This window comes from Siphateles boraxobius, unplaced genomic scaffold, assembly GCF_051911475.1.
Source record: "Siphateles boraxobius isolate OS27281-9 unplaced genomic scaffold, OSU_SipBor_1 8, whole genome shotgun sequence".
In the NCBI taxonomy this organism is placed as follows: domain Eukaryota; kingdom Metazoa; phylum Chordata; class Actinopteri; order Cypriniformes; family Leuciscidae; genus Siphateles; species Siphateles boraxobius.
The window spans coordinates 21,731,486-21,753,604 of record NW_027509208.1 but is presented as its reverse complement, the minus strand read 5'-3'; the positions used below and the strand labels follow the sequence as shown (position 1 = coordinate 21,753,604).

The 22,119-nt window shown below is 38.5% G+C and overlaps 1 protein-coding gene across 1 annotated transcript; it reads right to left on the bottom strand.

Annotated features, from left to right (window-relative positions):
• Nucleotides 1-98: 98 nt before the first annotated feature.
• Nucleotides 99-22,119, bottom strand: crip2l (cysteine-rich protein 2-like). Its single transcript, XM_077221025.1, has 8 exons — nt 21,922-22,119; nt 13,769-13,863; nt 4,432-4,489; nt 3,264-3,389; nt 2,771-2,839; nt 2,530-2,624; nt 762-819; nt 99-624 (listed from the first exon to the last, which is right to left on the bottom strand). Exons 1-8 carry the CDS (start codon nt 21,962-21,964, stop codon nt 560-562), a joined length of 609 nt encoding a protein of 202 aa, XP_077077140.1. The 5' UTR covers nt 21,965-22,119; the 3' UTR covers nt 99-559.

Below are 22,119 nucleotides of genomic sequence, written 5' to 3'. Positions count from 1 at the left end.
TCTTTCTTTCTTTCTTTCTTTCTTTCTTTCTTTCTTTCTTTCTTTCTTTCTTTCTTTCTTTCTTTATCCCAAAACTGAAATGAAACAAAACAACTCAATACACTTAACACTATTTTTTAATTACAAATACAAATATTTTTTTTAATACATGAACATATCTTAAGTGCAAAGTTTGTGTCAGTAAAGTAGAATAATAAGTGTGCTAAAATGCTACACAACTAATCATATGTTAGAACTAACATCAAAGACGTTTTATTCTAAACTAAATTTAGTTGTTATCTGTAATTTAACGTCACAGTCCAAAAGAAAATCAATATCTTTACCTACTACATTCTTAAAAATATATATAAAAAACATACATAAATACAGCAAAAAAGCTAAACACATATTTCTGTTAGTAATTAGTTATACTAGCTCATTTTGAGTAGAATTAGTATGTAAGTGGCATTCTGTAGATTAACAAGATCAGTGCAGATTCAAGAAAGAGAGGAAGATTCAAAGGAAGCAGACGAAAGGCTCGAATCTACGGTTGCTAATACTGCTGGTGTGCTTGTGGTTCTTAGGACTGGCTTTCACTGTTTGGGTCCTCGTATATGTAACTGCCAACACCTCCGGTATTAACTCCTGAACAAAAACAGGGAGAAAACATCATACTCATTATATATATATATATATATATATATATATATATATATATATATATATATATATATATATATATGAAATAATTGATATAAATAAAATGAGATTGTAAAATGTACCTTTTGGCCCAAAGAGAACAGCATAACAGGGTTTATGGCAGTAGGGCTGGCCATCATGCTGTAGTTTAAAACAGAACCCATGTACACTATTAGTAAATAATACTTATTTTCACATGTCAACTTTAGTTTAAATCTGAGCTGCACCTTTATGATATTACAAAGCACTGAGACAGGACATATACACTTACAGGCAACCCATACAGATTTTAATCTGACCAAATACATTTCAAATATATACTAAATATTAACAACATGGTGCAAGGAAATATGTTTTGCAAATTGAAAATATATTCAAGTAAAACCTACAAATGCTTATATAGCCTTATATAGGCTTATATAGCCTTTTGTCCTATAAACGTACAAAAATATATGAGGAAATATATTTTTTAAATACAAATTTGATCAAATAAAAACATAAAAACAAAATAAATGAAATTCTCATAATTCTTAAATTTTCATAATGTTCCTCCACTAATAATTACATATTCGGGTCTTTACGACCCGGATTTTGGATTAATCTCAATAACAATATTTTAAGAACAATTACAAAATAATAAAACAAAGCATATTTCATTATCTTTTGCAACGTGGAAGGGTTCAATTTGAGCAGATGCTTTTTTCCTTCATCACTGCATCTGGCTCAAATTCACAATCTCAACCATATTCACAAAACTATCATTTTGTTTTAGATATTGCCACTGTGTGCAAGAAAGGTGAATTGCACTTATTAAGTCATCAGGGATTGAATTATTTTTGCGCAGAAAAATATATATACTTACACTATTACATACCTCGGGTTGCTAGCGACCCTATACACTTTTTTTTACAAAAAATTATAAAAAATAGAAAACAGATGTTTTTTTTAAATAATTTTATTTATTTAGATTGTTTATAATAGATTGTGGAATACTAAGAATGCTGATGTCTAACTTTAACAAAATGAATGATGGGGAGGGTAGGGGATGACATCACGGGTCGATAAAGACCTGAGGTATACGTTTAAAGGGAATGCTCACCCAAAAATGAAAGTTAGCCCATGATTTACTCACCCTCGAGTCATCTTAGGTGTATATGACATTCTTCTTTCAGTGAATATAATCAGAGTTATATTAAAAAATGTCCTGGCTCCTCCAAGCTTTATAATGCCAGTGACTGGTTTCTAGTTTCTAAGTTTCTGTTTTTAAGTCCATAAAAGTGCATCTATCCATCATAAACGAACTCCACAAGGCTCCGGGGGGTTAATAAAGGCCTTCTGAAGCAAAGCCATGAGTTTGTGTAAGAAAAATATCCATATTAAAAACTTTATGAAGTAAAATAACTAAAGGACACATGAACATGTGGATACAAGGATTCAACTTAAGTCTAAGCGCAACTTATGCGAGTAATGCGTTGTACTGCCATTCTACTTACATTTGGCCCGAAAGCCAGAGTTTTACTTTGTAACGTGTTAAATATGAATATTTTTCTTACACAAACTCATTGCTTCGCTTCAGAAGGCCTTTCTTAACCCCCCAGGGCCGTGTGGAGCACTTTTATGATGGATAGATGCACTTTTATGGACTTCAGTCACTGCCATTATAAAGCATGGAAGAGCCAGGACATTTTTTTATATAACTCCAATTGTCTTCATCTAAAAGAAAAATGTCATATACACCTAGCATGACTTAAGGGTGAGTAAATCATGGGCTACTTATCATTTTTGGTTGAACTATCCCTTTAAGGGTTAAAAACACCGCCAACAAAGCTGCAGTGTGTTTCTGTCGCTCACCTCTGCATGGCTGCCAGGAGCCAGGGTCTTCTTGCACCTCTCACAGCGCAGACAGGGTCTGTGCCAGTCTTTACCCAGGGAACTGACCTTTTCAGCTGAAACACACAGGAAACACAGGCCCTTCTGTAAGCATCAGTCGACCACAACAAAATGCTAATGTATGTCCTGGCACTGCTGAACACACATGTCCCTGCACAAATCCATTTTTGGTGAACTTTAATGTCTGAATGTCAGCGCTTACCAAAGTATACTGTTTTGCTGCACCTTGGGCAGATGTTCGGCTCACCAGAGAACGAACTGAAACTTGCAGCTGGAGAAAATTAGGTGAATAATTGTTCTTATACAAAGCATTAGTTTAAATAACAAACATTTTTTTCCCTATAAATGTAAGACAAAACAATGCGGAATTCATTGTCCACACTGATATTGTTCAAAACAAACAGTAGAAGTAGATTTTCCCATGTAAATTGCTAGGACATTATTGGGGTGTTCTTTAAGGCAAGACACAGGCAAAAACAATTTGAGATTTTGGGCTATTTGGCTTTTCATAACATGCTGTTTCAGACTAGTGGAAACATCTAAAAACAAATACACTTTTAAAGGGATAGTTCACCCAAAAATGAAAATTCTGTCATTAATAAATTGATTAATAAAATAATTCACCATAAAAAAAAGAACTTAAGTGTCTGTTTTATGATCTACAGTAGTACAACCAGTATTTCAGACAAACTCACCCTTCACTGGACCTCTGGTAGCCTTTTTCTCTTCAGCCTTGGGTTTGGTTTCCATGGCAACAGTGGCAGCATCATCGTTGACAGGTGCTTCATAGACATATGATCCCGCCCCACCAATATTCACACCTACGGAAAAAAGACAGTTGCTTCTTTTCCGATTCTGTTATATGGGAGGTTTTTAAACATTTCAGTCTGTAAGAATTCAATTGGCCTTTAAATTCATGTAGCATTAATCTATATCTCAAGATCGAAGATTTAAAGGGTTAGTTCACCCAAAAATGAAAATTAAGTCATTAATTACTCACCCCCATGCTGTACCCACCCCGTAAGACCTTCGTTCATCTTCGGAACACAAATGAAGATATTTTTGATTAAATCTGAGTGGTGGATCACTGCTACATAGGCTGCCAGAGGGAATGAAACTTGACGGCCCAGAAAGTCATTAAAGAACATGTTTAAATAATCCATGTGCCTACAGTGGCTCAACTATAAGTTTATCAAGCGACGAGACTACTTTTTTCCCGAAAAAAAAAACATAATAACGACTTTATTCGACTATTCCTTTTCATTCCTTGTGGGCCTGAGACGAGAGTTCAAGAGATTTCCACGACGCATGCGCGAGAACTGAGAAGAGAACGTTCTTCTTCTAATACTTCTTGTTCAGTTCTCGCGCATGCGTCGTGGAAATCTCTTGAACTCTCGTCTCAGGCCCACAAGGAATGAAAAGGAATAGTCGAATAAAGTCGTTATTATGTTTTTTTTTTCGGGGAAAAAGTAGTCTCGTCGCTTGATAAACTTATAGTTGAGCCACTGTAGGCACATGGATTATTTAAACATGTTCTTTAATGACTTTCTGGGCCGTCAAGTTTCATTCCCTCTGGCAGCCTATGTAGCAGTGATCCACCTCTCAGATTTAATCAAAAATATCTTCATTTGTGTTCCGAAGATGAACGAAGGTCTTACGGGGTTGGTACAGCATGGGGGTGAGTAATTAATGACTTAATTTTCATTTTTGGGTGAACTAACCCTTTAAGAGATGAAACTGCTCCTGTGCAGGCTCTCTGTCTCATTAAGAAACTGTAGCATCAAAGGAGAGAGTGTCATACTTGCTGCAAGCCCCACAAATTATGAATAGTTGAATCCAAGACACTAATTAGATGTACTGTACCTTTTGGTCCATAGAGGGCAGCATAGCATGGCTTGTGGCAGTATGGTTTCCCATCATGCTGTTAACAGTGGATAAAGCACATCACTGAGATTAATTAGGCATCCAGTTCCTGCCATCCTTGTCTGCTGTCATCAAAAATTAACATTCATGCTGTCCAAAGATTAGAGCATGAAATATTCTCAACATCGAAAGAGCAAACAACTGTACCGGCCCTTGTGAAAAAGACATCTTATTACAGACATAATATACTTTAAAAGAACATTCTTAAGTAAAAACTGAATGTTTCGGACACTTAACGGCATCTTATTTACAATTAAATGCAATTAGTTTAACTTAATAGTGCTTTTTTGACCCAAGTAAGTAGGACTTCTCCAAAGAGGCAAGGAAGGCATTGCCTCCACAAACAAATTGAATGAGAAAATAATCCATATTACAAAAATAAAACAATTCAAAATGTGACATTAAGTGTATAAATCACTTGTTGTTGTTTTTTAAAGTAACACTGTCCAACAGCGGGTAAAGGGACAGTGGGACACTGCGTGTATCTTGCCTCCCCTGAGGCCATTGACTTTTAACAGAGCCTCTAAAGCAAGCGGTGGGTTTAGTGGGGGGAAGTTGAGATGAATGGGGAAAAGTCACGTGAAAAGAATCACGTTATGATTGGTTATGATCAGTTATGATTGGTTCACATGATAAATCCCACTACTTGTTTTCGTGCGTGTTCCGCGTTCACGAATAAGTCTGACTGAACAATATTATGGTGTTAATGGGAAGGCTAATGGAAAAAATCACCGCTTCATGTCACATCAAAATAAAAATTGAAATGGCCTGAAAACATTATGTCTGAGTGGGTGAAAGTGGTGAAATTAAAGATAGATCTTCGTGTCTGTGACAAACAGTGTTTACTAAGCATGACTGATGATACAAAAATAAGTTGACTAGTAAAAAGAACTGCTCAACATCAGTTCAAAAATAAATTATATTGTTTAAATGGTTACTGCCATTAGTTATTTTGTAATAAATGTAAACATACTTAAAACACTAATTTGATAAGATCTATACTTGGTTTTAATAAATAGAACATTAATTACATTAATGTAAAAAAATAAATAAAAAAGATTTTTATGTTATTTTTTTATGTAACGTAAAGTGACATGAATTTAAATGTTATATATGTATATTCAATTCAATTCAAATTCAATTCAATTAAATATCAATTCAGATTATTTGTAAGGCACATTTAAAATCAACCTTGTTTGGCCAAAGTGCTGTAAATAAAAAAAGAAGGAAAATAAGAGCAATAAACATAAAAGTTACAAAAGATTAAAACCACAGAAGAAAAGGACATGAATTCGGCTGACACAGGGAGCTGTTCTAACAGGTAGTGGTAGGTTGTTAAGGCCAGCCACTGCGAAGGCACTGGCTTCATCTGTGAGAGACAAGAGATGATGATTTCATAATATAAGTGATCTGGATGAGTTGTGAGTAACAATTAAGCTGGGAAGGTATTTAGGGGCTATATTGTTGAGAGCTTTGTAAACAAATAATAGAATTTTTAAATCAATTCGGTATTGGACTTGCAGCCAGTGCAGAGAGCATAAAATCAGTGTGACATGATCTCGTTTGCGGCTTCCCGTGAGCAGACAGGCAGCCAATTTTTAGACCACTGGGAGATGAGAGATGGAGGAGAGAGGTAACCCGCCATACAATGAATTACAGTAAACGAGTTGTGTTGAAATAAAAGTGTGAATAACAGTTTAAAAACTATCCCAGCTTAAAAGGGTTTAACATTTGCTAACCGATGAAGATGCTACAAGCTAGTGCTAACTATGATATTAATTTTTTTGTCTAATTTAAGACTGCTATCTAGGTACACTCCTAAATCTTTTTAACGTCAGATGTAAGGTACGGCGTGAGGTTGCCTAGATCTATCAAGTTATCATCAGAATGCTCTTTTGGCCCGAATTGGATAATTTGGGTTTTAACATTGTTAAGTAGTGTAAAAATGTTGGTGAGCCACAATATGAGTTTGTGAAGACTTCCAATCTCTTATTTCCTGAATTATAATTGTATGTTATAGGTATTTGGAGTTGGGTGTTGTCCGCGTAGCAGTGGTACGACACCCCAAATCTACTCATAACTGATCCATAATCGATCCCTGGGGTACACCACAGATGAGGAGAGTCGCCAAGGATGAATAAACACCTATACTAACAGAGAAACTTCTATTAGACAGGAAAAACTGAAACCATTTGAGAACTGTACCTGTGATACCAATAGAAAGTTCCAGCCGAAATGAAAGAATCTTTTGGTCTAGGAAGTCAAAAGCGAGATCAAGTCTAAAAGCACTAAGGCCATAGTACTTCTATTGTCTTTGAAATATGGTCTTTTAAAGGAGAACTCCGGGCAATTTTTAAGTTAATCTTGATCGTTAGACCTTTGTGAGTACTGACTATAGAAAAAAAAACGAACCGGATTGGTGCTTGCTACGCGGAGCTGCGACCGCGAATGCCCAGAGCTCCCACCCAGCTAAAACGGCAGCTATGGGGGCATCGACATAAAGAGCGTTTTTGAGCCTCTTAACAGACACAAAATGCAATTAAAATGTCTGTCCAACATGAACAGGGACCCTACATGTGAACAAGATGCGTTTAGCAACTTAGCCATTGTTTCAACTCACCTAAATAGTCTTTTAGACGGCGAGCTGTAGTCTCGCGCTGCAGTCCCGTGCTGTAGCCGGAAAAGGTAAACAATGTCCAGGTGGGAGGAGCGTTGATCATGTGCGACGAGTCTTCGTACATGGAATGGCATTTTTCTTCAAACGGCCCCGCTGTGTTGAGTGTGTGTAGTCATCCTTGTCAAAGTGTTCACTGCAAATGCGGTAATCTTTAGCGCGTAGTACTTCTACGGGAGTTTGCACATCAAGTTGAAATACAACTATAGCCACAACTGCAGAATCTCGAGGTCATGGAAAGGAAGACGATGAAAATTTAAGCTCTTATATTTTCGCATTCTGTTGTCACAATTCGGAAAGGCACAAACACGAACCATTTCTTCTTCACTTGTAAGCAACTCTGATCATAACTCGTCGCACATGATCAACGCTCCTCCCACCTGGACATTGTTTACCTTTTCCGGCTACAGCAAGGGACTGCAGCGTGAGACTACAGCTTGCCGTCTAAAAGACTATTTAGGTGAGTTGAAACAATGGCTAAGTTGCTAAACGCATCTTGTTCACATGTAGGGTCCCTGTTCATGTTGGACAGACATTTTAATTGCATTTTGTGTCTGTTAAGAGGTTCAAAAACGCTCTTTATGTCGATGCCCCCATAGCTGCCGTTTTAGCTGGGTGGGAGCTCTGGGCATTCGCGGTCGCAGCTCCGCGTAGCAATCACCAATCCGGTTCGGTTTTTTTTTTCTATAGTCAGTACTCACAAAGGTCTAACGATCAAGATTAACTTAAAAATTGCCCGGAGTTCTCCTTTAAGAATTGAGGTACACAACAAGCGCACATTTTTCAAAAGGGGGATGATATTTTCACAGAACTAAGGCTCTTTGCACCGCTGATAACAGTGGGTCTCATTCACTAATAATTGCATGGATCAATTCTCATTTGTGCGCACATGAGAATCACGTGAGTATGCAGATGAATTTGTTCTCAATCTCGTTCTAATATTATTGAATTAGTATTATAAAATAAGTATTCTAAATGAACGTGCACGTGCACAAGATTAGTCATGTGCATAAAAGATGCCCAAACCATCTCCATATAAGGGCTTTACGCACAACCTTTCCTTTATAGCCTTTCGTCACTCTTTTCAACATGGGGCTTTCTGCAGACGTGCTCTCGCCAGATCCTCGAGAAATGGCTCTAATTTTCATTAGTTAATCTTATTCACCAGTCTTTCGTCAATTAACTCATCATCCTCCTTTGTTTACTCTCAAGTATTTACCCTCATGTATTTAAGCCCTCAGTTTCAGTCTGCTCCTTGTCTTGGATTGTTTTATATTTATGTTACGTGGTTTTGATACCTGTTCCTTGAGTTTAACAGTGCCATTTGGATTTATTTATTAAAGGATTTGCTCTGATAATCTTCATTGCTGTCAGCTTCACCACAGCCATCTGTAGAACCAAGACCCAAAACAAGACTCAAAGATGGATCTAACGGAGAGAAGAAGACGAGCTGAGGACCATCTCCTCTACACCATCATGGAGGACTTTGTGGAATATTCCCATCTGGTGAGCTGTAGCGATTCTATACTCAGTGCCTGCTTTTGGATGGGACTGCATGGCAAATTATTTCTAAATTCTTTCTACCAGTAAAAGCAAAGTAGCCTAGCCTTGGTTGATTATATCAATTACATCATCTGGCTAAATGGTTCTGATTTCGTGGTTGATGAAATTAGAGGGAGACAATATAAAAGATCATCAAGTCCCATCCCGAAAATACTTGGGTGCTCCAGCTCTCCCCAAGCCTATGACTGAACCCTCCACATCCCTCAACATCGGGACTATGCTACCCATTCCTCCAGTCTTCCCTCGAGCCCAGAAGATGGTTTCGAACAGCGCTGATCTAGCAGCGAGAGTGGCGGATCCTTCTATTATCTCCATATGGGTGCCTAAGATGAAATCTTCCCCTCTCTAGTCCCCACTTCCAGAGTCCGTTTTCAAGTCCGTTCTAGTGAAGAATTCGTTCCAGTAAGAGAGCCCACACCAGAGGACGCTCTGCCAAGGCCACCTCCTAAGGAGGTTGTGCCAGAGTCCGCTGCGCCAGAGCCCGCTCCCGAGGAAAGTAGTGCCAGATCTGGCTCCAGCCCTTGAGCCCGCTCCAACCCGAGCCCACTCCAGAGCTATACGTCCTCAACCATAGTGGTTGAGCCAAGCTCCCGTGGCAAGGGTTGATCCTCCCTGGCTCCCTGAACAGCCGGCGCCTCCATGGCTTCCTGAGCTGCCGCCAACTCCATGGCTCCCTTAACTACGTGCACCTCCTGGTCCCCTAAACTAGCGGTACCTTCCTGGAGACCACCTGACTATGGAAGTAAAATAATGTCAAATGTTTTTGAAATAAAAAGCCTGTTGAATTGCACTACTTGAAAAAAAATAGGCATTGCATTAACCATGCTTGCATTTTAATGCATTGTATTTTTAGGGCTTGCATTTTTAATGGGCTGAAATTCAACATGGTTGAATATTTAAGCTGTGAATATTTCAATTAAAAACATTTCAAACACATTTTCATTATTAAAAATTCAAAAATCCATATTCACCCTTCATATTTCATTTCCAAAATATTCAAACTGTTTAAAAATACAACCCATAATATTCAACAGGCAATTTTCGGGCCATTTTATTTCTCTTTGAAAATTCGCCTCCACAAATTCAGTGGTTCAAATTCGACAGTAAATTCAACATTGTCGTCCAGGAACTGCAGCAAAAGCAGTAGATTACCGGGCATACTCTCCATCTGCTGTTAGTCGACCTCACCATCAGATGGTGCGCTTGTTGTTGACGAAGACATTCATTCATAAAATGGAAATGATTATCTGTGACAGTATATGCGGAAAAGATGATAAACACACAAAAGCTGTGTTTATGTTTCATTCAATAACTTCATTGTTACTTTCCCTGTGTATTCTACATGTCATCAGCTTTCTCTACCATGACAGGATTATAATCGGTTTCCCTCAATACCTCATACTCAAGGATTCCCTTTCCGTTGGGACAAAACGCTTAACACATACAGTGATATGAAAGACCAATCTTGCACCTTATTGGGTATGTAGGCTAGGCTACTATATAGGCTACAGGCAAGAAGATGGACTCAGATTGTAAACTTTACGCGCAAAGTTTCATGCTGAGCGTTTCGTGATATACTGGCATAAAATCAACACTTGATCAATTAATACTAACACTTTCTATTCTATTCTCTCTCTCTCTCTCTCTCTCTCTCTCTCTCTCTCTCTCTCTCTCTCTCTATATATATATATATATATATATATATATATATATATATAAGTCCTAAAGTACTAAAATGCCTATGTGTATTGCATAAGCTTAAACTGGGATCATAGCACTTGCATATTGTTGTCCTCCTATTGTTAGTTTAACTGTAAATCGCTTTGGATAAAAGCGTCTGCTAAATGACTAAATGTAAAATTGGCTTGACATTGGACATTCGGACATTTAGGGACCGTCTCTAAATTTGCATACAACATTGGCATGTACGTTTCTAACTTCAATAGCAAACTTAAATTTATTTGAATAAATATCAAAAATCCAAAGGGTGCACATTACGCCAGTCTATCACTGGGAAACGCTCAGCTGTGCGCGTTATTCTGAGTCCATCTGCTTGCCTGTGAGTTTGGACTTTTACATCACTAGTCCATTAAGCTACGTTAAGCGTTGTATATGTCCAGCAGGAGAATCCTGAAGTATTGAGGGGGAATAGCCTGCATGCAGCACATCGCCACAATATAAAGTTAAGGCAACTAAACAACCAAAAAATGTAACATTGGATCTGTATATCCGCATCGGGGAATAACATTATGATCTCGTTCATGGTAGAGAAATATGCATGTAGGCTGCACAGGAAAAGTAAGCGTGAAGGCACCGAATTTAACAAAAACAGCCGTCATAATAATCACAAATAAACTTACATTGCTGTAAATGAGTTTTATGAATGAATGACTTGCTCTAATTTTGCTGGTCTTCGTCAACAACAAGCGCTTGCACCCCCTGCTGGTGAGGTCGACTAACATCAGATGGAGAGTATGCTCGGCAATCTTCTGCTTTTCCTGCAGTTCCTGGACGTCAATGTTGAATTTACTGTCGAATTTGAACCACTGAATTTGTAGAAGCGAATTTGCAAAGCGAAATAAAATGGACCGAAAATTGCCTGTTGAATATTATAGGTTGTATTTTTAAACAGTTAGAATATTTTGGAAGTGAAATATGAAGGGTCAATATGCATTATTGAATTTTTAATAATGAAAATGTGTTTGAAATGTTTTTAATTGAAATATTCACAGCTTAAATATTCAACCCTGTTGAATTTCAGCCCAAAAAAATGCAAACCCTAAAAATACAATGCATTAAAATGCAAGCATGGTTAATGCAATGCCTATTTTTTTCCAAGTAGTGCAATTCAACAGGCTTTTTATTTCAAAAACATTTGACATTATTTTACTTCCATACCTGACTTTCACCTGCCACGGCTAGAGGACGAAATTTATTTATTTATTAAAGGATTGTTTGCTCTGATAATCTACATCGTCGTGACCTACTGCAGCCACCTAACCGTGACAGCCGCAAAGAGAAAGTGTTTTTTACGTAAGTGTAGTTTCAGTTGTCTCTACATTTTTTGTAAATTTAGAATACATTTTATTATGAACGTTTTTGGTGAATGATTTTTTCGTGAAAACTTTCGTACACATGCTTAGTGAATGAGGCCAAGTATGTTATAATCAGTGAATTATCTGCATCAATATCTAAAACAGACAGCCCTGCCCACACTCCCGCCGCTAAGGGAGAGCTGCAGCTGGCCTCTGTAATTTTGATGAGAATTTGGAAAAGGATTACCCTGTAGTCTCCCGTCTCCAGTTTCGCTCAGCTCCAAGTCTCCTGGATCTCCAGTAATCCTGCCCAGTCTCCCCTCCCACCTCCTCTACCAATGACAGCCAGTTCCTCTGCCCTGTCTCCGCTGTTTCCCTTCAGTCCCTCGGCTCCTCCTTCGATCCCACTCTGCTGTGTGGATCTGCATTGGATCTTCCAGTCTCCAGCTCGGCTTTGGCAAGAGGATCCCCTGGCTCCGCCTCCAGCCGCCAAGCCTGTCACTCTACCTCGGCTTGTTGACCAGTTGACTTCACCTTGGTTCCTCCCTCCATAGGCTCCACCTGTAACCATTGTCCTTACGGCTCCACCAGGCTACCTCGTCCCTCTAGCTCTGCCTTCACCAGTTATTGCTCGGCCTGTGCCATAGACTTCTAGGCCTTCAGCTGTGCTTCATCTCTCCACTCATTTGGCTCTGCCAGGCTCTGCTTTTCCTCCGGCTCCACCTTGGTCCTCAGTCTCACCGGCTCCATCTCAGTCCTCCACCTGGTTCCACCTCGGATGCCTGTCACTGTGACTCCGCCTTGGTCTCCTGGTCCATTGGTGTTGTCAAGTCTCATCGGCTCTGCCTGAGTCTCCACCTCTATCGGCTCTGTCTCCATCTGTCGTCCCTTCACCTGCCAAATCTCCATCATGGCTCCTCTCTCTTCCGACTCTGCCATGGGCCTTCGTCCTGGCTGTGGTCTCGGTCCCCACCTGGCTCATCCTGCTCTCCTCTGCTCCCTGGCTCCTCCCACCATCATTGCTGCCTTGGTTTCTCCCACCACCATCTCCTCTTGTCTCCTGCCCTTTGCCAGCCCCTCGTCCTCCTCCAGAGTCTCCGCCCTCCCTCTCTCATCAGTTTAAATTATCATCGGCGTGAGGAGGTGCCAGAAGGGGGAGCTACTGTAACAGTAATGGTCTGTTTATTTCTGTTTTATTATCATGCTGTTTTAGCTTTTCCTGTTTGCCTGTCTGCCTGCCTATTAGTTTACATAGTTCCTAATTAATTACACACCTGTTTCTGTTCAGTTCATTACCACTCCTTATGTATTTACGTCTTTAGTTTCCTCAGTTCGGTGTTCCTTGTTGTCTTTGTATAATGTGGTTTTGTTATTCTGTTCTCCTGCATGTTCTCTCTTAAATATTCTTATTCAAATACTGTTTATTTTGTACTCCTTTTGTAATCTTCCTGCACTCATTATAACCACCTAACGTGATACCAATAAGATAATCTGCTTCTGCTATATATAATTTACGAACAGACCATTTTGCTAAGCAACAGTGAGGAAGAGAGAGGAGAGTAAGAGTCCAGAACCGGCTCTCTTGTCTCTTGAACTCTTGGTTTTGTGTGATTAACAGCATAGCTAATACAAAAATCTGAATGGCTGTTTGAAAACATGTAAATACTGTTTGGCTTTTTTCCCCGACAAGCAGGTTAAAAACAGAAAGTCGCACAGCACTGTTTTGTAGACCACAGCAAGCAGGATGACCGCTATATTTCTGCTTTTCTATAACAGCCACCTACTGTCAGAGAGTTTTCATGTTTTTACATTGTTGTTATTGTGTTGATATTTGGAACAGCTAGCACTCTTGCTCATGTAATATTACTTAATTTTATACATTTTCAGACTGTAAACCAAAATTAATATACAGGAAGAAAAAAGGGGGGAGGGGTATGGTTTTTTAAATGGGGGTTTTATCTTCAGTACTTCCTTTTTCTCCATTTTTTAGCTGCCTTACACTCACCTCTGCATGTCCTCCTGGATTCAGAGTCTTGTTACAGCGTTCACACTTCAGACAGAATTTGTGCCAGTCTTTCCCCAGAGATGTCAATTTCTCCGCTACAAGACACAAAAGACAACCTGTCACTCACATGAGTTGACCAATAGCATACCACAACCGTCCAATCAATTCCTCATGTATAAAATCAAATCCCAACCTTTTTTTGTATTGTTCGTGAATCCGTTTCACTCGAATATATGTCACTGCATGGAAGAGAAGACTTTCGCAGTTTCTTTTTTTACCGACTTTAATGCGTGTAAGTGAGTCCAATACAGGGCCGGCGCTCCGCACACGCACATCACGCACTGCGCGTAGGGCACCAAGTGCTTGGGGGGGCACCAAAAAATCTGGGTCGTGAAAAATCATCACAATAGGCTACTAGTATAAATAACAAATAAAATGTCTAAAGCATGTTAATATACAAAAGCAATACAAAAGTAATATAGGCCTAGACCAAATTAGTCGAGAAAAAGGTGAATCTCCTGTGCCAGTCTCCCTCTGGTGCCCCCCCTTCCCCACCTCCCAGTGGTCTGTTCATGCCTCAATCAATGTCAAATTTGGTAGACACCGACCTCAGACATGGCCTCGAAAAGGCACCAAGAGTCGTGGGCGGAAAAAGAAAAAGAAGAGACAGCGGGATGATACTCGTGCGTCGCTTGCAGGTAAGACAATGTTTTAAATAAAAATGTTAGTTTTGTAGCGCGGGCGCCCTTGCGTCGTGTATGCATGTCCAGGGGGGCGTCGCTAGTAGTGCAAATGATCCGGGGCAGGCTTTTTTAGCCCTGCATGTTGAATCTTTTATTTTAACGGGGGTCCGGGGGTTTCTATTAAACTTTTTTAAACTTGAAATTTGAAACGGGGGAAATTTTTAAACTTGGGCTGTTTAAGATGCAGTTAGTTTGTTTGAGAAGAAAAGGAAGACCGCTTAGATACGTTTTTTCGTTGTTGTTCTATGCGGATAATGCGGTCGTTTTCAAGAGGTTCATAGGCCAAGGCCCAAGGGCGACATCTGTTGGTGAAACTGCAATTAGGAAAAAAAACCCCCACAATCTCAGTGTTTGTATATTTTCATATTCAGAGTTGTCAAATTATTAGGGCTGGGAAAAGATTAATCGCATCCAAAATAAAAGTTTGTGTTTACATGATATATGTGTGTGTACTGTGTATAATTATTTTGTATATATAAATACACACACATATGCACCACCAAGCATTTGTGCTTAGGACACCCAAATGGCTAGCGCCGGCCCTGGTCTAATAAGAAATAATATGAATATGCCTAATGTCCATCTGTTTACTGTCTCATAGATTACATCAGGGATATGTGGATGAGTGAAGGGTTCTTATCAAACCTGACCTCTTCATATCGAGGCCAGTATATTCCAGGCACATGCCTGAGGGAGCACAGAAAACCCTCATGAGCCGTTCTTCACAGAGCAGACATCACATCACGTCAGTGTGAGTCAAGACTGAAGAACAGCACAAAAACATTTTAGGTCAAACTTTGTGAAATCCATTCAGGGATGTTTGGGGAAGTATGTTTATTTTTATGTGTTCTATTGCAGGATGTTGCCTCAGGGTAACAAATCCATTTTCTTCACTTTGCAAGCACGTTATGCATATAACACAATAAAACAGCTAATAAAGAAGGGACGACTTTGAATAAACAAAAAAAAGGGTTTCTTTTCTTACACTACATTCTAGTGACTTGCCTTTAAAAAAAGTAAAACAGCTAATAAAGAAGGGACGATAATAATAAGAAATGTTTCTTGAGTATCAAGTCAGCATATCAGAATGATTTCTGAAGGATCATGCGCCACTAAAGACTGGAGTAATGATGCTGATAATGCAGCTTTGCCAACAGGAATAATGACATTTTAAAACATATTAAATGGAAAACAGTTATTTTACATACTGTATTTACTGTATTTTTTTGATCAATCTAATGCAGGTTTGGTGAGCACAAGACCCTAAATGTGTAATTGCGTATAGTATATAATTAAATGCATCAAATTGAATGGAATGCAGTGGATATGGACCCAGTCAATATAGAGAGTATTCATATCCAACTTTTTTGTGAAAATTGGATAAAATTATACTATTAAAAACTTCTACTTTCTGGCATGTAGCAGTTTGGCATCTTCCATTGGCATGCAGTGTTGTTTCTAGGCAACTAGCTAAAATGGAAATATATTTATTTATTATAATATATTATTATTATAATATTGTTATTTTTAATAACATTGTTTTTCAGCATTTCTTTTTGCCTTTTGATCTCCATTTCATGCTAAATGCATGCGATTTCACTTTCAGTTTTCAATCGTATCTTGGCAAAAAATTAACAGGTTGAAAAACTATTTTTTTTGTGGTGCAGACAAATGTGCAGAGAGTTGAACAGACAGTAATTAGTCCTTGTCTAGATTTGCTGCCCACTTAACCTGAGTATCAAATGAGCTATTTCCATAATGAGGATATGCATGGCAAATTTCAGTCTGACAGAAAGTTGCAGAGGTCGCAAACACTTTAGAAAAAAACTGAAAAAGAGTTTTAGATAAACTTATAATAGAAATAATCAAATAACTTAAAGTCGGCATGAAACAAGATGCGATTGTATTTTCTTTTCTATTGTGACGTATATTCGAGTGAAACGAGTGAAATCGAACAAGAAAAAAAAGAGCGTGACTTGATTTTTGACTTGATATTATGAGAGGACATGAATAAAAAAAAAAAAATTAGGATGCGCATGGATAAATTATTTATAAATAAATACTGCATAAAAAACAAGAATTATCCATTTTGTTTTCATGGTTTCTTTAAAGGGTTAGTTCATCCTAAATGAAAATTCTGTCATTAATAACTCACCCTCATGTCGTTCCAAACCTGTGAGACCTTTGTTCATCTTAGGAACACAAATGAAGATCTTTTTGATGAAATCCGAAAGATTCTGTCCCTCCATAGACAGCAACGTCATAACCACTTTCAAGGCCCAGAAAGGTAGTAAAAACTTTGTTAAAATAGAAAACAACTTCATTCAGCAATTTCTTCTCTTCCCTGTCAGTCTCTGACGCTGTACATGTTGTAAAAACATCAACAGCACACGCATGTGTCGTGATGCTCACGTGAACAGTGCAGAGACTGACAGGGAAGAGAAGAAATTGTTGAATGAAGTCGTTTTCTCTTTTTGTACACAAAAAGTATTCTCGTCGCTTCATAACTTTAAGGTTGAACCACTGTAGTCAAATGGACTATTTCAATGATGTCTTTACTAACTTTCTGGGCCTTGAAAGTGGTTATAACATTGCTTGTATATGGAGGGACAGAATCTCTCGGATTTCATCAAAAAGATTTTCATTTGTGTTCCCAAGATGAACGAAGGTCTCACAGGTTTGGAACGGTTAGCCTTATGGCATAACTGCACAATTATGTGGGCAAAAAGGGTGTTCTTCCACTGAAAGCCATTTAAAAGTAGCTGTGTGCATGGATGAGTACTTAAAGACTTAATGTGGTATTCAATTTAATAGTAGTGCTTTTTCCAGGTCAGACTACTCAACTGTTCAAGTCTCATGAGAGCTAGTAGCAGCCAGAGACAAAGTAGATTCTCACATGTTAATTATTCGGCTATAGTGCTCAGTGGGAGGGAGTCAGCTCAGACTCAGCATATGATATTAGCAAGGACAATTTTTTAATCTGTTAATCTTAGGCCTCTAATCTTAATATTTTGCATGTACAGGCCGCCCTCCTGTACATGCATGCTATGATATTCTCTCATATATCATACTGCATGACAGCATGGGGACAGGCCACGCTTGCAGCAACTAAACATATCAGGTCATTATATAATCAAACTATAAAGACTATGGATAAGAAGCCAATTCGCTACCATCATTGCAATATTCTCCAGAAGTATAGATTGCTAAGCTTTTTATGTTTTCTCAAACTAACTTTCAAATGTCTCAATAATATAGCACCTGAGCCACTTAGTTCATTTGTGCAGAGACAAAGCATCAATAGAGTCACCAGAGGCTCTATCAATAACAACTGTATAGTTCCATACCGTAAGACTTCATTTGGTCAGTCTGCTTTATCATATAAAAGTGCAAAGTTGTGGAATTCATTACCCGCTGAATTTAAAACCATGACTGAGCTTAGAATGTTTACTTCTCGAGTTAAGTCTTCGATGATCGAAACAGGAATGTACCCATTTGTAGATAGCTGGTTTGTGTATGTAAGTGATTTATATAGTGTGTTTATAGATATGTTTTTAAGATGAAATAGTAATTGTTGTAGTGTAAAGGCCCAACCATGGACTGGAGTTGAAAATTAGCAATAGCTACAAACTCTTTTTGCATAGCATCAGTCACAGACTTGTTTTGTACTATGTTTAATTGCAATGTCCATGTCAAATAAATGAATAAAAAAATAAAAAAATATTAAAGTCACCCTGGGGTGAAAATCAAATTTTTAATGTTGTTTATATGTCTATGTGGTGTGTTTAATAGAAACCATGTGCAAATTCATTAGTCAACAGCATTGCTGTGTATTTTCTCCTTAAAACTGCAGTGAACCAAAGACAGTCTCAAAAACACGGTTCGAAATCGCTGGTGTTTCTGATGTCACAAAATTGTAACCAATCAGATCAACGTGTGAGCATCAACGAGTGGATCTCTGAGCTGGTGTGAGTGAGTTGAGGCGGGGCTAATTTGCATATTCATAGAACCGCGTATACTAAATGAGTTAAGGGTGTAGAGTTAGAGTACATTTAAGCTATTTTAAGGCAAGAAGAAATTTATTTTCAAGGATTTTTTTTTCTCACATTTTGGTGATCAAAGGTGAGTTTTAAGGGATACAATTATGGTGCTTTTCCACTACACAGTACCAGCTCGACTCGCCTCGACTCGACTCGCTTTTGTTTGGTTTTCCAGTGTGTAAAAGTTGTACCTGTACCTGCTTTCGGGTACTTTTTTCGTATCACCTCTGGCGAGGTTCTGAGCGAGCTGAGGCGATATTAAAATGTGATGTGAAAACACTGCAGACTGCTGATTGGTCAGAGAGAATTGTTACTATTCACTGCATCATCATTGCACGCGCCAGAAGGAGCTGTTTTTTTCAGCAGTGTTTCGTTTTGCTGCCCTCAGCCTCTCCTGAAACAACGTTTGTCTACTTGCTGTGAGAAACAGCCACATCCCGAGGATCAAAAACAGCATTCACTAGATTTTTTCCATTGTCCTGTTTGTGTGTGGGTAGCGGGTGTGTGTCGCGTAGCTCCTGTGGCGTCGCTATGACGACCAGGTACTATTCTGGAGGTAATGGAAAACTCAACTCGAGTCGAGTCGAGTTGAGCTGGTACTGGAAAAGCGCCACTATTGACTACTTTAAGATGCATAATTTAAAGATGCCTTTAAAATAAATGTTGAAGGGAAAAAATATTATTATAACTCATTTTAGTAAAATAATAATTCTGGAATCGCCCATGATTAATTGACAGGTGAAATTATGCTTGCAGTAGTGCAGACACTAGGCCTACATTCAGCAGCATCAACATTACAAACAAATCTGGCCTGATGAGGAGGAGGATGATGATGAGCAGGATACATGCCCTAGCCTAGAATACACATACATTTTCTTTCTTAACACACCAGCTCGAAATTCAGTATGAACTCATACAATCAGTCTAATGGTGCACAGCTTATTGAGCAATCATGAATTATTTATTTATTTATTTAACATGTATGTGTGCATTAAAAGTACCATTTTTGAGAATGATGCTGACCCAAATGAAGATAAAGATGTGGTATGGAGACTGGCGTGTTTATCGAACCAATCAGATCAGAGTAAATCGAGAGTCCGCGAGAAACTCATTTGATTGGCTACATGATGAAGGTGGACCCGCCCTCCTCTTCGCGATTGCAAAACTCAATGCTGCTTCTCATTTCTTATTTGTGCATCCTCGTTTCCTTCCCTCGCTTCCTTTCCTAGTGTCTCAGCTCCTCCCCCTGTAGGATGTGAGGGAAGGACGCAAGGAAAGAAAATGAGGACGGAGGAATCGAATGAAAGCTTTTTTTACATTGGAATACTTGATCACTCGAGCGTCACTTCACAGCGTCATCAGCAGCGCTCAAAGGATCTGCCCTTATGTTGTTGAAGTTTGTTTATTTAAGAAATTCATAATGAATAATAATAAAGCAAGATACCCTGTTGAAATATGTGAGATGTTTGGTTTATATAAACTGCAAGGGTAAACTATAAATTCAAATTATTGTGACCGATGTGAAGGGGGAGGAGAATGTATACGTGCGTCACGTTTAGTCAATAAAACACTTCCGCATAGGATACACCTGTGTATCCTCGCTCATAACTCCTCTGAAAGCCTCCTCACTCCTCGATCCTCGACTCCTCGCGGTGCAATTAGAGAATTGAGATGTCCTTCAAGATGGCTGTGCTTGATTGGTTTCCGGGTCATAGGATGGAGGACAGAGGAGCGAGGAGATGAGGAGGGATATTGAGAAGCACCCAATGAGTGAGAGAATCATGCCAAAACTGGAAGCGCAGGTAAAAGAAAGATGCAACTGTACAAATCTGTATATATCGGGAACTTTTTGCACAACAAGTCATTCAGACATTTGCAACAGTTTATTTTTTTACACAAAGGTTGGTTTTACGCGATCAATCTGTTTTGCAGTTCCCGACTCTGTTTTCGCTTTTTTTCTGTTCACGATCAAATTGCTGTTCACATTTGGCCGTAAAAACATGCCAAAAGTTAAGCGCGTAAAAATGGAAGTCAGAGGAATACAGATCCTATTTATTGTGCATTAGCATGCAGCTGCAGCTTCACAATACATGAATTACACTTACGGATAACAGTAAAATCCTGCAAATATTTTTTACCTACACTTGAAAGGCGATTTACACATTTACAAATCTTCTCTTGCGCATGCAATTTTAATCTACACTTGCAATCTTATGTAGCCTACACTATCACAAATCGTACCCTGCCATGCGATTCTTTATGGCATCATATTACCTTCATACAAAACTAATGCTGTTCATTTACAGTTAGAGTATATTTTAGTATAAAAATTAAACCTTGTAGGGAGTTGTATTGAATACAAAAATGTATTCTAGCCGACAGCTGATAAATATTAAATTAATATAATGACTAACTAGACTGTAGGGACAAATGACACCTGCAGTTTAAAATACATTTCCATCTATTCAACCAGAGAAGATAAAGAGGAAGAAAAAAGCAGAGCACTGTTTGACATAATCCAATAAATCAAAATGTGGCCACACTACATTCACAGGAGGCTTTTTTAGAATGAAAGGAAAGTAAAGGCCTATAAATAATGTATAGACTGGACAGAAGAGTGTATAAGTGTTAACCGCATTAAATGGGTCAAACCAGATTGAAACTGAATGTTCAATCTAGTTATGCATTTCAATTTGTGGTGGTGTTGTATTGGCTGATGCTATTATTGCACTCATAGCTGATCACATTTAAAAATGAAAAGGTATTCAGTCTAGTACATAAAATAACGACTATGAACCTGAATTTTATATTGAAAATCCACCTGATTAGCCTATTATATTTATTATATGGTCACCCGTTTTAACTAAAAAATATAAACTATGGGATTCTGAGCTCTAAGTGTCAAGTAATGTACACTCAGTTATATAGGCTACTTTCATTCATCCCGATTCTGCATTTCATGTGATGCGTCATAAATTATTAATTCAGTAGCCTAATAACCAAAAACTCTCTCCCTCTCGTGTGGTGATTTCCATGGTATTTAGGCTATTTCACTGCACCACTTCAATATTCATTGTATCTCATATCTCAGCAGATAAAATAGTTTATAGCTGCGGCGTCTGTAATCAGGTGTACAAATCTTAATCATAAAACGTAATTAATTTAGTAAGGCTATCGTGCACTCGTGATTAGCCAGTTAATTATCGAGCCCACACTGTGTGGTTTGTAGACGTTATTTACAATGCATACCACGATAAATGCGACTGAAAGTAGGCTAAATTCACACTACATCATGACATCTACGTTGCAGACAGCGTGTGCATTGTTTTATTCATGGAATTTCGAAAAGGAAGCAAAATTGGCGACTTACCAAAATAAACAGTTTTGTCACATTTGGGACATTTTGATGCCATGTTCCGTGCAAAGCTAAGGTTTCCTTTTGATATGAGCAAGTTCTATTTAATTTAGATACAGTACACAGACACAGTAAACGCGCCTCCTTCGTTCTTAGCGATGCTCAAAACGCGAGCGCATCCTCTATTTCAACATTGCCAGCGCGAGCGCGGAT